The sequence below is a fragment of the Melozone crissalis genome, unplaced genomic scaffold (genome assembly GCF_028551555.1).
Source record: "Melozone crissalis strain CALT ecotype California unplaced genomic scaffold, PUWL_Pcris_2 ptg000045l_1, whole genome shotgun sequence".
NCBI classification, from domain to species: domain Eukaryota; kingdom Metazoa; phylum Chordata; class Aves; order Passeriformes; family Passerellidae; genus Melozone; species Melozone crissalis.
Window position 1 is genome coordinate 23,206,846 of NW_026535823.1, and position 17,128 is coordinate 23,223,973.

Below are 17,128 nucleotides of genomic sequence, written 5' to 3' on the forward strand. Positions count from 1 at the left end.
AATCAGCATAGAGGCAGAAAAGTAGCAGCTCCTCACTCCACCTGTGCCCACTTCCTTCCCAGCACCCAAATGTTCCCTCCAGCTGATTGCCCCGCAATCCATATTTTTTTAATTAAGGAGATCAGTTAGTTTTCTTATTTTTGGGTTCTGTATTTAAAGCTATGACATTTTGACATTAGGAGTGTATTAACGATAGATTTTCATAATGACTGGTCCGCCGCAGCCTAATCTGTCCTTGTTCCTGGGGGGTGGGGAGGTGCTGGGCGAGGAGGGAGCAGGAGAGAACGAAAAAGGAAGTGGGAGCTGAAAAAAAATTAAATTTGGCTGGCTGAGATATTGTAATGTGTTGATTTATTCCTGGTGTAATGAAGTTTGCAAACGAATAAACGGCCATAGTGATTCACAGTATCCTACAGGAGTGTCAAGTGTTGCGGCCAGATTACTAATTTATGAAATACATTTAACGTAATGGTGTGAAAGCACAAGTAAAAATAGAAAAGCAGGCAGAGGTGGTTGCCTTTTTTTTTCCTCCTGGAAATCTGTGTTTTTCTGTGATTGCTCGGTTTTGCTTCCATGTGAATGATCGTTTATTTCTGAGAACAGTGGCTTATTTGCATGCATCTCTTTGAATATATTATCGTGTGTGTGTGTGTGTGTATATATATATCTTTATATTTACATGGTAATATAATCCCCCCAAAACTCTGAATTTGCCAGTGGCTGCAGTTTTCTGACCTCCAGATTTTGATCAGTCTCATGTGGAGCAGCAGAGCAAGTGTACCCAGGACTGCAGTGCTGACCAGGCTGCCCTTGGCATCCCTCACTCTTCCTCTCCCCCTCGCTGTCTGTGGCAAGAACTCAACGAGAAAGTTATTTAAAATTTGGAAGAGAGCAAATCCGTTAATGCGAGATACATAATCTGGTAATTTAGCAATGATGTCTGTAAGGATGAGTGCCAAATGAGGAAGCAGAGATGATGTCCACTCATCTTCACAATTCATAACAGTCAGTGGAGCGGCTGGTACAGGATGGGAGAGAGGAAATGCTATCACTGAACTGCATTAAAGCCCCAGACTGGATTTCATACACTTTGTTAACCTAGGCTCCCTCATTCATGGAGTACAAAAGGCACTCCATTAGGGAGACACTCTTTCACTAAGTTTTATTTGAGATGTTTGACCCTCTGGATTTAAGAGGCACAATTTGTAACAGCTTTTTATTATTATATGATTTTTCTGGCCCTTTGAGCTCCAGCGGCTAGTATATTGTTTCAAAGTTACAGTCCTTGTATTTTAAGCTGGGTTGTGAGGCCTGAATGGCAGGCGGCGGAAGCTTAAAAGAAAAGGCATGAGATTGATTGGGGGTGAAAATAACAACACAAAAAGGCACTGCGAACTGGGGGAGATAGAGAAAGAAGGATTTTCCCTTCTTTCACCCTGGGAGGGGGTTGTGGCTGGGTGGGTGGTTGCAGCCAACCTGGGAGGCTCAGCAAGATGCGAGGCTGAAATTTTGTTAACATTTTCCTCTAAATGTTAATGGCACATCCAGGGCAGTTTACAAATCTACTTAAGAGTGAGTGCATTAGGAACTAAAATTACTGATCCATCCTCTCTCGTCCCCGACCCGAAAGGCAGACGCTCGCAGAGATCAGATGGCAGAAGCACCCATTATGATTTTAAATATTGTCAGAGACGCCAGGCGTTTTACTGGGGAAGTCTCTCCTCCTTTGGCTCTCAGGGACCGCGCGTGCACGCGTGGGTGTTTGTGTGTTACACAAACCCACCGGGACAGCCACATTCCTGCATTCCAGTGGTGTGCATATGTATGTATGGTGGTATCACGTACTGTGTGTGCAAGCACACATCTACCCATATGTACTGTGAGAGCGAGAGAAAATACCTGTCAGCTACGTACGTCTCAAGCATCATGTACAGTTCTAACATGTGTGCTGTCTGATTTGGGTAACTGGGTACAACGGATATTTTAATGTTGGTTCTACATCCCCAACCCCCAAGCAAAAAGCAGGGTGTGTGCATTGAGGGTTTTCTTAAGTTTGTTGTGATTATGTATCCGTGCCGCTTGCCTTATAAAATTCCACTTATAATTTGGAGTTACGGTGTTAATTTTAGACTGAATATTTTTTATTAGTGCATTATTAAATCTGCATGTTAGTATGTTTGGTTTGCCTTTCATTCATCTGCACTGGATGACACCCTTTAACCTGGAGGGCCAGGGCCGACTCCACTAGTGTGTGAAGTTGTCTATTGATTTTCTTGAATGAGAACAGTGGCGCATCTCCGGCCGGTGGCTTGTAACACATGTGGCCACTCTGCTGCTGGAGCATCCCGGAGAAATGAGCGCAGAAACCTAATTGGTTGTGTTTTCTTTCCCTTTCTGTTTCCTTGCAGCGTTCAAAGGGTGATGATGCTCCAGTAATTTTCCCCGCTCCATTCCTAGGCATCGCTCTGCTTTCCTTCCGGGGAAGATCGTTCTGCTTGTGATCCTGCTGAGGAAAGAGTCTCCGATGGACTTACACCGGGCAGCATTCAAGATGGAGAACTCACCCTATCTCCCCAACCCGCTGGCCTCCCCAGCACTGATGGTTCTCGCCTCCACTGCCGAAGCCAGCCGTGATGCTTCCATCCCCTGCCAGCAGCCGAGGCCTTTTGGGGTCCCCGTGTCAGCAGATAAGGACGTGCACATTCCCTTTACCAATGGCTCATATACTTTTGCCTCCATGTATCACCGCCAAGGTGGGGTGCCGGGGGCATTTGCGAACCGTGACTTTCCTCCGTCCTTGCTTCACCTTCACCCCCAGTTTGCACCCCCCAACCTGGACTGCACCCCGATCAGTATGTTGAACCACAGCGGCGTCGGCGCTTTCCGCCCCTTTGCGTCCACTGAAGATCGGGAGAGCTACCAGTCGGCCTTTACGCCGGCCAAGCGCCTGAAGAACTGCCACGACACCGACTCACCCCATCTGCGCTTCTCGGACACTGATGGGAAGGAGTACGAGTTTGGCACCCAGCTCCCCTCCAGCTCCCCTGGCTCCCTCAAAGTTGACGATACAGGGAAGAAGATATTTGCTGTTTCTGGCCTCATTTCTGACCGTGAGACCTCATCCAGTCCCGAAGACCGAAGTGACAGATGTAAGTACCTCTGTTGACTTGGTGGTTCTTTAATTGTGCCTTGTTGAGATACGCAACAGGTGATTGCCCCGCAGTGCATGAGACTTGCTGGAGGCTGAGGCAAAGCAGCCTTTCCTGCCTGCTGAGCTCAGCCAGGCAGTATTGCCTTGTTCTTCCAAAAGGATATTGACAGATTTTAAGGTGAAGTGCTCTTGAAGGAAACTCACCTTCCAGCACATAGCTGGAGAGGTGATGTTGACCTTGCAGAAAGCTGTCCATGCACCAGTGTGAGGCCGTAGGTGCTGGGACATGTATATGTGTAAACAGGGATGCAGCTGGAATGTGTAGCTAGGAACTTTTCCAGATCTTGCAGCAAGCACGTTCCCCCTTCTTCTTCAGATGTTTCTTTCTGACCTTTTCTTCATGAACACCATTTTTAGAGCAAATGCATTACCAATCGTCACAATTCATGCCTCAGCTTAGGACAAAATTACCTTTTCCTCTGGTTAACTTTAGAATATTGTTGGCCACTGATCTCCTTCTTTAAGACAAATACAAATTGTTTTTACAATTCAGTAAGTTGTTGGTTACATGCCTTCTCTGAGTGTTTCCCCCATTTTGGTGCCCATTGAAAGGTGATTTGCTCTTTCACAGGCCAGGTATTGGACTGAAGGAACCCGGTCCACTTGTTCATGACTGTAACTCCCTGTTCCCCCTGTTCCCCCATCACTTTGTCCCTTGTGAAGCTGCCCACACAGAGGGGCAGAGCTGTCTTCACGAAGGGCAGGCTTCCAGGTTTGCAGAGCTGGGAGGTGACCCACGATGGGGAGTGGTCTGGGGTCAACAGAGCGTGGTACCCCAAGGAGGAGCACTAACTTATGATTAGAGTTTTCCTGTAAACCCAGACATGTAATCAAGGAGTGAGTGGTTTGCTTTTCACATGGGCTCCTTTGTTCTGTTGAATTTTATTAATAGAAAACAATTTTATTATTGTTGTTGTTTGTATTATTACTTTTTTCTTTTAAACAAAAACCTGCTGCTCTGTTGCTTCCTCTCCCTTTCAGATGTGATTTTTCTTCTCCCCTTTATGACACCAAGGAGAGTAATAGAGACATTGTGGCTCTCTCTCCCCTGTCGGCGCTGCTTCCTCAGGCTGTCTCCTTGAATTAGGCACTGTGCTAACTTACCGGCGCTAAAAGACATCTGCCTAAACCCAGCGTACCTTTTCAATAAAAGTCATCATAAAATCAACCTGCCTTTTAAATCCATCGCTCTTTGGTTTTGAAATATGCTGCAAGTGTGTCTTTTATTGTCGGCGTTTGCGAGGGTAGGACAATTCCCACTGATGGCAGGAGCCGTGTATTTCTTGCAGTACCGGTGTGATCTCTTGTGTCTCTCCCCCTTCTCCTTCTGATCCACCCCCGACCGTGCTACTTTTTGTGCTGTGAGCTCCTTTCATTGTTCAGAATCTCCTCTCTCTCCTTTTGGGTCTGTAGGAAAAGTGGCTGTAGGTGGGAGCGCGTGTGGATGTGTGGAAGGTGGCAATATAATTATCCATGGGGGAGGCAGGTGAGATGGCAAGGCTTAGAGACATCTTCGTTGATGCTCTTTCCCTTATCGATGTAACCTGGCTGGGAAAATTCAGCTTGCTCAAAGAGTGCTCCGAGAGATAGCGGCCGAGGAGAGGGTCCGCTGGCTAAATGAATTTAGTGCACATCAGCTGCTATGGATCTTGCTGGCAAAATCCTGTCAGATACCCCATTTAAAGAAGTAAATCTGCTAAATGAATTAGACCACATGGAGCACAGCTGCGGACAGACAGACGCACCCGCATCCATCGCCGTGCCTCGCCTTTGCCAAGAGCGCGTGCCGGACGCGGGTCCGCTCCTGCTGGGAGCAGACGGGGCTTTGCACTGACACAGGCACAGGCTGACACCGAGTGCCAGTGCTGCTGCCAGGGCCGTGGCAGGGGACTTGCCAGGGAGAGGAAGCGGAATAAAAACTTTGCAGGCAGCTTGGGAAACTTGGGCAGAAGTGGAAGGTGTTTTGTTGTATTTTGTTACCATGTTAAATTTCTTTAAGATGCTTTTCTGCACAGTAGAGTAGAGCAAATGCAACATCCCTGATACTTCATCAGCATTAAATTTTTTCTGTAATTACCAGGATGATGTACACTAAATACGTCTGTTGGCTCTGTATCATATTCCCATCACATATAGATACTGCACGATGGAAACTTCGCTCCACTAAGACAGCGAGTTTATTTGGTGTGTGCATACACGCGTATGGATGTGTTTGCTGAAGGCTGAGAGCAAGTTGTGGAGCTTTTAGAGGATCCTAATGGTCTTTGATGCTGGCCATCAGAAAAGAGAAACTCCAGAAGTGAAGAATTTGAGGGATCGCAGTTTGCAGATAGAATGGTGATCCTTTTTTGCATTAGCATTTGCAGATACATTTTTGAATCTTCTGTAGAAATGTGTATTTTAGGGGTTTGTTGTTTCTGAGGAGTTTTGTGGATTCCTTGTGTCACTGTTACATATAACCCTCTGTAAAACCTGCCTACTTGTGCTCCTTATGGAGCAGGTAGGTGGCTGTAGCTTCAAGGTAAAAATGTAATTAGGCTTTTCTATGACTGCAAGGAAAAATTGTAAAATTTTCTTAGATCAGCAACACCTTCCCATGTCTAATGGGTGTTTTGCAGGTTTGCAGAGCTTCACTGTTTTGGTGTATTTTTCAGATTGCTGAAAGGGTTTGTGTTACATGAAAGCTGAATTACTATGATTGCCCTGTGTGATCTTCAGTTCCACTGTATGGGAGCCTTTCTTGAATAGATCATTAAAATGCTTGTTTCATCTCATAGCTTAAATGGTGATTTTCTAGAGAAATTCCCCCTCCCCCCCTTTTTTTTTTTAATAAAAATGTAATCACTGAGTTTTAATTTCCCTGAAAAATAGGTTTTTACTTGGAAGGCTTTGCAAGAAAACAAGAATCAAAGCGAGACAATTGCACATCAAGGAGTGTTTGGAAGGTCCTTATTTAGTCCTCTGCAGCATGGCAGGAAAGTCTCAGCCTGCTTTCACCAGTGGAAGAAATTAGCAGAATTCAGTAAAATTATTTGTGATATGTTCCAGAGTACTCCAGATTGGCACCTGGCCCCATAAGAGAGATATTCATGCAGTAGAGGTTGCTCAGCCCTTTGCATAAACCTTTCTTTACTCTTAAAGCAGGATGGTGCTTGGACCCATAGCCTGCATCCCACAAAGGGACAACATCTTTGGGGTGCTTTTGGGTGGGACTGCACTCTGTGTTAATCAGCAATCTGGGCTGAGATGTCTGCATTTAGGTAAGTTGTCTCTTGCTGTAAAATGTGAGTGTTCAGGACATCCAGAGGGATGGAATATACAGGGAACATGTGGAAAAGTGGAGCCTTTCCAGGGATAAGCAGACATACCTTGTACTGGATGAGCCCATTCCCTCAGGTGCTTACTGAGAAAAATAATGCCATTTGTTAGAGTTTAGGAGCTTCTTGTAAAGCATGTGTTAAAGGCACTGGAAGACATATTTTATGGGTTTGCTTTAATAAGCGTACAATAATTGAGATTCCTAGAAGGAGTGGAAATAAATGCCATGTTCCTTTCTGCAAAAGAGATCTACAGCCCTATTTTAAAATCAGAAGGAAAAAAAAATTCCTGTTTCTTTACTTGTAATGAAACCTATCTCAGTGTCCTTCAGCCATAGTACCCAGTTCCTGTGGCATTGCTTTCCCACAAAGTGGCAGGCAGAGGTCGGTGCCAAAGTGGGACCTCCTGGCAAAGGGCTGGACCCTGTCAGAGCAGAGACCTCTGCCCTCCCTGCAGGGCTGTGCCCCAGCCTCCCTGGGACCACAGGAGATGGTTTCCCATTACTGCCTGCTGCTTGGTCTCCGTCACGTGTTGTCTGTGACTAGTGGTGTGAAGGTGATCTTCTACATCCTGGCCACTGATTCAGTTTCCATCCTCTGGCCAGAGCCTGGCTCTCCAAGTCTCAGTTTCCCTGCTCCTGCTGGTGGCCCTTGCCCAGCTCCTGCTGTGCCCAGGAGATGAACATTTGAGCTGGGAGCAGGCTGGGATCCTTGCTCATCCCTTGGGTCTGCTGAGGGTAGTAGAAGTGATTATATTAACATTATTTTGATTATTATTATTTTTGATGATCATATTTCACCTTGGACATAGTTTGTGCTGCAACTGATTTCTTGTCTGCAGGAGAAGTTGTGTGATGTATTCGTGAGCTCTTTGTTGCACTTTGGGGTTTTAAAGAATATCTCTAGCATGGAGTTAGTTTTCCTTTTGAAACAACTGGTTTGTTATTGATCAAATGTAAATTGCACTTCAGGTGATGGACATCATGGCTATGATGACCACAGCATGAATTCCTGAATAATGTGGTGCTTTGGAAATCAGATCAGGGGCTGTCTGTGCAGTCACCCACCCGCTCAGACCCGTGCTGGGATTTGTGTTATGACCTATGCAGAGAGCTCTGTGTGTCTATGTACGTGTGCTGGGGGGAAGAAGCTTTTGGTTTTTTGTGGAGGAACAATGGATTGGAGGGGGAATGCACATGTCCACACATCCATTGCTCACAACTCTTCCCTCTGGGATGCACCACTTCCAAGGCTGGTAAAATTTGGGGTCTAATGTGAAGTGATGCTTTGCTACTAATCATATTCAGCCACGATCATGGGAAATCACAAGTTCAACTCTGCTTGTGAAATAATGAACTAAATCGAGTGGAATGTTTCGAGTGGAATGTGCAGTGCCCTGCGTGATGTAGAAGTGAAGAAGCAACAGTGGAATTTTGGAAGGGCTGGGCAGGCAGATGGGCAGTAGCAGGGATGACGGCCATGCATCCATCCCTGTTGCTCCACCAAATACGCACCATCCTTGTGGAGGAAAGCGTGCTGCATGGAGGTCTTGGAGCACGCAGCAATCACCTCCTTTTCCTGCTTTTCCGGCAACAACCTTCCCTCTCCTTCTGCAAACTGTTGCCGAGACTCCTTTCCGTGCTGCTCGGCTTAATTGTCTTGTCGGGATAAAGAAATGTTTGAACAGTTAAAAGTGGGGAAGGGCTGGATGGGAGCAGCCCCTGCCGGCTGCGGGGCCATCTGGCCTCCCTTGGATCTGCCGGTCTCCAGTTTATATTTCTCTTTCTGTTATTTGGGGCTATCTGGCGCACTCGGAATACCTAATCACCATGGTGAGAGGAGGGATAGGGCCGCCTCCCCTTCCCATCAATTGTCATGCAGACCCCGGCCGGGCGCTGCTCCTCGCAGCCCTCATTTGCCGTCCTCGCCCGCTCTCGGCAGAAGGATGGCTTTTAATTGATCGTTTGAGGGGGAGGGCTGGGGCTGTTTTCTCCTCCAAAATGTTTCCCCGTGCAGCCGCTGCCATCCGGCCGGCCTTCATGTCATCTCTGCCATGCCAGAGATGCCTCGTGCCCGCTCTCTTCCTTTTTGGACTCCCTGGAGCTGGTGTAGCCACTGTCTTCGGAGTGCTGAGCAACACAGAAATGTTATATTTATCCATCTCCTGCTGGAGAGATGGGCACGGACGCAGTAAATATTTATCGCTCCTCTTTTGCCCTGTGTGCCTGGGTGCTGGCAGGAGGGTACTTACTGTACAATTGCAGGGAAACCCCCCCACCTTTCTCAGCATTTCCCATCAAAACCACGGCCCCCAAACCACTGTGCAAACCTCGCTTTTCGAGAAGGAATGAATCGCATTAAACCCTCAGCCCCATCGATCAGAGCGGGCCGCTGTCAGAGGGCTGCGGCAGGAGGAGCGCCGGCAGACTCGGCGGCTGCCGCGCTGGGCTGGCATCGGGAATCCTGACCCCGGGCATGCCTTGGAGTCGCGGTTTCCCGATCCCCAGCGCGGAGCAGCGATACCTCCCTCGCCGCGCAGCGTGCCGCCTTGATATCCTCTGACAGAAGGCGCTAGGCAAGGGCAAAGTATTAGTATTATTAATATAGTACAGTTAGTAGAATATTATGAACTATTATAAATCATTACTGCTAAACTACAGTTATTAAAGGAAATGACCAAAGTGCACTTTGCGAGCCAGGATCTCTGACAGTTAAAACATTGTTTTATTATTTTACTTGCTAACTTGCAAAATTCGAGAGTTAGCAACAGTTTCCTGGTTGATTGGTGATGATTGCATAAGGAATGGGGAGAAGCAGGGGGGAAGGCCAACATTTCAGGAGGGAGAGAATAAGCATTAGTGCCTCTGTGATTTATTTTCCTTTCCTTGATATTTTGAAGGTCTTGAAAGAAAGAGGCATACTCAGGCACGGGCCTAATCCTGCTCTGTAGGACTGAAAGTGTTCAAGACGACAAGGTCTTAATGTTTCTGGAATTCCCCAATGAAAAAAATAGAAGTGAAGGTGTTAGTGAATTGCTGCTGGTTGTTATTTGTTTGATATCATTTAGACAAGTCCCATTAAATGCTAGCAGCAGATTCATTTTTTTCTCTTTGTTTGCCTTCCAAGGAGTAGAAAACAGACATAATTATATTTTACGTGAGACTGTAAGATTTCCTCTCATCTCTTTTTTCTGGCTAATATCTGCAGCTATAAAATAAATTCTTTTTGTGCATGCATGGTGCTAGACTGAGGTAAATAACTGTCATCTAAAATCTGTCTAACCTTAATCTGCATCAAGAGCACTATAGAGAACTGTACCCATTTGTATAATATTAAGCTTTATTTTTATTATGGATTTCTAATGCAAATTCATAGTGGGAATGAAGTTGTTTCCTTTTAATACCGTATTCCAAGAAAAGCAGCCATTGATAGCAAATTGTAATGATTTTTATCCTCTGGTTCATGTCACTGGTGGTCTTCTATCATGTCAATGTGCCTGATAGCCTGTGAATGTTTCACCTCTCTTCTTCAGGGTGGAGTAGCAGATTTGGAGACTTTTGAGGACATTTTTCAGCTATGCAGAGCAATTGAAATTCTTCGGAAATAATGGATTTCTATTTGGGAAATTTAATATAGGATCGGATTCCTTTACAGCATCCTCTGAGAAAGGGCATGTGCATCTTTGTAAATCTGTGTATGTCTCTTTCTCCCCTTCCATGCAACATCACTGTTTGCCTGCTTGGCTTTGCTGAGTATAGAAACTCATGCGTGACAGAATTTGGGACAAATTCATCACCACAAATTCAGGTTTTTTTACAACTGAATTATTTTCCTGCTGTTGTGTCAGGTATTGGGTATTTGCTGGCCAGATTGACCCAGCCCTCAAGTCAAGGAAAGCTCTGGCTGAAAAAGTACTGCTGGGTTTGGTACTATCTGTATCTGTCCATTTCATCTTTGTTCTGTCATTTAAAAACATGAGGGTGGTCGTGATAATCTGAGAGTTCTTCTTAGCCATCACTTTCTTCTCTCATTTGGTGTCTTGAATTGCAGCAGTGGCCTGAGCAACAGAAGAGGGGGAAAAGCAATGCTGAGGAGGAGCAAAGCAAGGAGGGATTTATTGTCCTAAACACAGATAACATGGGAGGGAGTCTTGCTGAAAGCAAAACTGCTTGTGGAGTTCAGGTGTGGGACACTTCCATCGTATTTTTCCTCACTTGGGACATAGTTTCTAATCAGTATTGCTTTAGAACATCCATTTCTTGCTAAGTTCAGACTTCAGCTTTCTCACTGAACTGCAGAGCAAGAATGTGTTTTGTGCTTTTTCTTGTGAATCCTGGGCTGCTCTGAAAAGGAAAGCACCAAGGAAGGTGTAGGAAAAGGAAGGCACCAAGTGTCTCTGGATACCCCTAAAAGCAAGAGCTGGAAACTGTGTCCTTGGTATCCCCCAGCAGCACTGAATCTTAACTATATCTCACCAGAGTAACCACATGAAATTTTCAATTTAGAAGGCCCCAAGAGCTTCTGCACATGAGCTTTTCTCAGGTGCAGTCCTTCAGCTTACCTGGGCTTTCTCAGTGTGCAGTGCCACAGCCCTGGGCAGGGGGAGGCTGGCAGGACACATCCAGCTGGGCTGGCTGGCAGGGCTGGCTCCCCAAGCACGGGCTTGTTCTTTGGGAGGCAGGTGGGTGCTTCCTGGCACTTGTATGGAAACTAAATCAGAAACCACTGGGAAGAGCAGCTGGGGTGAAGGCTCCCCGTGACAGCCTCCCCAAAAGCAATTGGTTTTGTAAACAGAGCAACAAGTGAAAGGGCACTGCCCTGAAGGACCCATTTCTTCCTACTGGGATTTTTGGGACTTTGATTTAAATTAAGGTATTTTTAATTTAAAAGGGCTCAACCTTTTCATCTGATTTTTATATTGTTTTTCTGTGCTTCAGGAAACAACTTGCAAAGCCATTTAGAATGTGAAATGGTCTGTCCTGTAGCATCCCTCGCTATCAGGAGACATAGGATAATCATCCCTCATTGCAGAGAGCCTGCTTTGGCAGTTGTGCAGGGATGAGAAGAGATCAGGAATGGGAAGAGACCCAGTACAGATCACAGCTCTGCCTTGTTCTCCAACCTGGCTTTCAATATTGAAGATTTCTTTAGGAGTCAGTCCTGTTCGGGGGGATGCTCCACAAAATTCCCTCCTGCAGGCCCCAGGTGAGCTCCCATGTTGTTCAGGAGGTGATGAGAGGGTGTTTGTGAGTGAGACAGCAGGAGGGTGAGTGACACCCTGGGTGCTGCGCCTCTGGCTGGGTGAGTGAAAGCCTTATCAGGGGGGCCTGGCCGTGCCTCAGCAGAGCTGCCCCGCTCCCAGCCCAACCTTTGGCCTGTGCAGGCTGGAGGGAGCCTTGTCTCCTGTCAGTGTTCGCAGCGTGGGGAATCTCACAAGGCCATCTCCCCATGGCTGTGGATGGGTGGAAAGCCTGGGAGCTGGATATCAGTGCAGGTCACAGGGACCCAAACTCCACAGCACCATCGAGGGGGCTGCAGAAGCTCATTTCCTTCCCTTGTTTATTCTTCTGATTGCAAACCAGCCTCACTTCATATTTCCAGCACTAGAGGTGGGAGATAAGCCTCTAGCAAAGTCCTCAGCGACAGCTTTTACCTCCTGAGCCCTTGTCTTCAGCTTCCCTGAGGAGGCAGCTTGACCACTGATACTTTTTTTTTTTTTTTTTTTTTTGCTGGGGAGATGAAGGAGCAATCAGTGACCTGGATAACCCTGTGCTGAAAAGGAGCAGAGGAACTTAATGGTTACAATCAAAAAGTTGCCAGCCTGAGTGGATTCATACATCAGGAGGTGCCCCTTAGAGGAGAGAAGGGGAGAATGGGCAGTCAAACTCTTACAGCCCTGCTTCTTTGCCCTCAGATTTGCACTTTGCTCAGCATGCAGCCTGTACAGGACAGCTGGCATTGCTCCTGCCAGCTCTGCTCCTTGGGACTGGCTGCTGCCGTCTGTGCTGCTCCTTCCTTTCTGCATATTTAGGTTTGTGCACAAAAGTGTTGCTCTCAAAGAGCTGTTTTGATTTTGGAAGGGGGGAGGTGATGGGCAGCCTGCCTTCACTGCAGATTTGGGACTAATGTGTTCAGGGAAGCTGTCTTGAAGGCGCTGGGACATTCAGTAGTGCGGGGAGCGGGGCATCTGCAGACCAGAAATTTAATGTCAGCAAGAGGTGTTAGAGAGAGTGTGAAGTAAAAAAATGCTACAAGTTATTTCTGTCTTAATTTGGCCGATGTGTTGTGTCCAGTCCCACATTTGGTCCAGGACTGAAATAAGTATGATGATATTTGGATCAGGACTAGGATATACTGGAAAAACTAAGCTGTGAAAGTCTGCAGATCTCCGTCTCCGTTGGCCAGAAGTAATGTTCCCACCATCTCGTTATTTTCCCCTCTTAAAATGAAAACAATGAGTTAACTGTGGAAACAGGGGAGGATTGTATTAGAGCAAGACAGAGCTGGGCAGAGAGAACTTGCATTGGCTTCACTCGCGTGTAACAGAGATGTTGTGGGTGTAGGAGCCTGGGGAAGCTGTGGATGGTGTGATCCGGATCAGCCCACAGGTTTGCGGCACATCTCAAGGAAGAAAGAAACTTAAGCTAAAAAAAAAAAAAAAGCTTCCCCTTTGGTCATCTCTTTGGGAACACTGTGGGGACCCAATGTGTGTCTCCCACCTGGGCGCCCACCCCGGGGCGTGGGCACGTGCTGGTGGAGGCTGGGGAAGGTTATGCTGTCAATGAGAAACATCTGTGTGTGTTCTCCCAGATGTTGCCAGTTGTGTCTGGCTTGTTAGCTGCACCTGGGCAGAGAAGAAAAGGAAACCCCCGGGTGGTGTGATGGATTTTGCAGAGCCTGGGAGGAGAAGGCAGTTAGACACCACTTGCTGATAGTCCCTCTGCTATGTACTCAGGTGGCTCACTGACACTTGGGTGATCCAGGACCCACATTTTTCTGCACCTAAGGAAATGTGTTATCAACACGTCACATACCTATTCTCTACCTTGTGTTGCTCGTTTCTAGCCTGACTGGTGGGGGGTGTTGAAGATGAAGGACACAGTTATTGGCAGAGCTGAGCGTGCCTAATCCTCGCAGCCATGCGGAGCAGGAAGAGGGAAGGGCTGCCTGGGCAAAGCCCTGAGCATAGGTTGTGCTTGTGCTCTGGACTCTATTGACCTTGGACAAGCAGAGTAATTTCTCAGTGTCTGTCTCTAAAGCAGGGATTATGATATTCTCCAGCTGAGGGTGGTTGTGGTCATGTTTTGTAGTGCCCAGATCCTCAAGCAGTGGTCATAACCGTGGTGCCTGGATTGAAAAGGCTGCGTAGGGGGAGGGATGGAGGCTTGTTTAATAAACATGACAAATGGGATTTTTTTTCTGAGGAAACCGTTGCCAAATATTTTTTTTTTTAATGAAACTAGGATGAACAGCTGAAATCAGTGGCTAGGAATAGTAGAGAAAGAATTTGGGGGGAAAATTTGGAGTAAGGTAGATAAAAGTGAGAGATAAAAGAAATAATGCAGGGAAGGATGAGTAATCAACATTCTTGGAGTGAAGCGCAAGCTCTGGCTTCCTTCCTGAGCAGTAAAATAAAATTTAAAAAAAAGTCTTTAGAACAACAAAACTCTGGACGCGCTGGTTTCCTTCCTGACAGGCCCAGCCTGGTGGTGTTTCGATGAGTCCTCATTGGCAACCAGGGCTGATCTAAAGGCCAAAGGCAGAAAGATGGGGGGGAAGGGAGAGGGATTTAACTCCTTGAGCTCTGCTGGAAAAACAGAGATCTCCTGCTTTGTGTGGGTTCCCTTTGCTGTTGCTGGAGTGCAATCAGTGCTCACTGTGGCTCAGAGGTCTGAGAGGTGATGGGGTGACAGGGTGGTGGGTACATCTACCCAGGGGCTTGGTCACAGTCAGATTTTACAAAACAAAAGTCAGTATTTTTAATCCTTGTGGACAAAATTCCTAGGTCTGTGAGTGGTACAGTATGACACAACAGCACCAGCGAGCAGCAGGGGAGTGGACTGGTCACTCTGCTGTTGCCATCTCGAGGGTGCTCAGTTTACTTGTGGCACCCAGTTTATAGCAAAGTGCTGCTCCAGTCCCTTTTGTCAGCACATTTCCTGGCTGGGAAGGAGCTGCTGGGTGCAGGATAGCCTGTTGTGCCCCAGAGGCTCTGGGCAGCTTGTGGGGAGCTGGGAGTACGGGAGGGGAGGCTGTGTGTGCTCTAGACAGGTTGAATGGCTCAGGCAGAGCTTGTTTTGCAGCTAACTCTCTGAGCCTCGCCGCTCTCTGCAGGGTTCCCCTCTCTGAAAGGTCGAAGCTACTTCTTAATTCTCAGCAGCTGACAAAATATTTATTTTCAGGTACTTAAAATATTATAATTTGAAGTGGAGTCCAGCCCCGGGCTGGAGTTGAGCTTTTGTACTAACAGCTTCAGTGAAATGCCTTTTTCCTCCTACAACTTGCCAACAAATGCTTGGAAAATAATTGTGGGACAGTCATCCTTTTAGTGAGCAGATCAAGAAGATTTGAGACTTGCCAGAGACTTTCAAAGGACAGGCCAAAGGTTCAAGTTGTTGCCAGTTCTATTTGTCTTAGCCTTTATACTTACTTGTGTGTCATTAATTTCATCAAATGTCTGTGGGTAAAAGGCACCCAGCAGGCTGCTGCTTTCGCTGAGCTCTCTGGGTGTACTTGGACACCTCTTGGGAAATAAGCCCACCTTTTTGTCTAGGGAGAGAGATTAATCCCAGCACAGCTGTAGCAGAAAGAGGCTTACCCACTAACCTGACACAGAGACGGCTGAGCTGGGGGGGCAGGACCCTGCTGTCTTCTCTGCTGCCTTTTTAAACTGGTTGTGGCAGAGACAAGTGAATAGGGATGTGCATATGAATGTGCTACTGTACCTACAGCTCTTATAGAAACCTACAGAAATAAAATGCCACACTTGAATTTTCTGGAAGTTACTGAAATGAGGGCTCAGCAAGAAAGAAAAGCGAGCAGAGGCCAGGCAGACGGGACCTCAGTGTCCTGGGTCTCATTGCTGGCCCTGCTGTTGGGTCCTTGGGATGATTATCTATGTTTTGGGCTGCTGGCAGGTTGTTCTGCTGATTTTGGTAGGCAGGGCATCACTGCTGATCTCTTTACAAGGGCTGTTGTTGCTAGATTAACAACTCTGTTGGCACTGTCCTCTCCTGGGGGCCATGCAGCAAAAAGAAGCAGGGACAAGGCTGTTTTCCCAGCAGGGTCCCTGCAGGCAGAGCTTCCCTGCCCTTCTCTTGTGCTCTTGTGCTGCAAACCTCTTTCCTTGGTGCTCCCATCACTGCCTGCATCCTGGCAGCTGCTTTCCTACCCTTTCTGCCCCAGTGCAGACGACCAAGCGCATTAATTTTTCGGCAGAAGTGTTGTAATAATTAGGCAGCTCGTCGGAGGGTTTAGCAGCACTTAACCAGATGTGAGAAGACTCTTCCCAAGGTCCCTGCTCTCTCACTGGGCTCCAGCCAGCTGCCTTTTCCCGCCTGCTCAGGTTGCCTAGAAAGGGCTGCCCTTGCTCCTCTTGCCTCTCTTCTTATGTTAAACACTCATTTGTAAAGGAGAAAGAGGGAGGGTGGAAATCCTTGGGCTGTTTGGGAGAAGAGCAGCAAAGAATTAAAAGCAGACACCTGCAGCGCTTGGATTTGAGACCTTCACCATTAACTCTTCCCAGGGCAACATCCCCCAGGCTTGTGGCCCTTCCTTTGGTGCAGCCAGGGACACATGGTGGGATGCAAGGGCTGGAGTGGGTGGTGCTGCTATCTGGGGCTCCAGACAGCTCCTTGTCATATATAATCTCCATCAAGTTTTATGTATATATAAATATAATATCTCTTTATACGTGTGAAAAAATCCCCATATTCCCTGCCTCAGTTTCCCTCCCTGCCCTGTAGGGATGATGCTATTTCTCTGCACTCTGTGCTCTATAACCATTTATACACAAGGCAGTAGTACTATCACTAACAGGGTTTTAAAACTAGGTTGTAGTAAACTGTATTGTCTGCCTAATCCATATTAATGGCAAAAACTGCTGCAGACAGGATATTGGCCTGGATGGCCCTTGGATTAAGTCATTCTGACAATTGTTACATTTCTATGGTAAAGTTTTATAAATACACACCGACACCATATATTAGGTTTAACAAAATCCATATACAACCTATAGATTTCTGGTTATAAAGAGAAAAAAAATGTATTAAATCAGCAAGACCAAGGGAGCAGACAAGATATAAAAATGATACTGTATTATGCTGGAACTTATTGAAAATCCCAGTGCATCTTTTTTATGTAAATGGTAAATTCTTTTCTATGTTCTGAATATGTTTCTTAATGTGTGTCACGTACCAGAATAGTAGCATGAACACAGTTGCAAATACGGTGTGTGTTTTATTGTGAGTATTATACTGCATAGCAGAGTGAGGGTGTTGAACGCTGCAGTCAGTTATATACAGCTGTAAATGGGAGCTACCTGCTGTTCTCTATACAGCCAGCTGCATATTTATTAGTAAATACCAGTCTAGGTAAAAGA

General features: G+C 46.6%; 1 protein-coding gene across 3 annotated transcripts in view; it reads left to right on the forward strand.

The window, feature by feature from the left end:
- The first annotated feature begins 2,524 nt into the window (after positions 1-2,524).
- The window catches only part of RNF220 (ring finger protein 220), a 209,605-nt gene continuing 195,001 nt past the window's right edge, over positions 2,525-17,128 (forward strand). For all 3 annotated transcript variants that reach the window (XM_054286102.1, XM_054286103.1, XM_054286104.1), the window contains exon 1: positions 2,525-3,149. In XM_054286102.1, coding sequence (XP_054142077.1) covers positions 2,525-3,149 — 625 coding nt within the window. The remainder of the gene's footprint in view (positions 3,150-17,128) is intronic.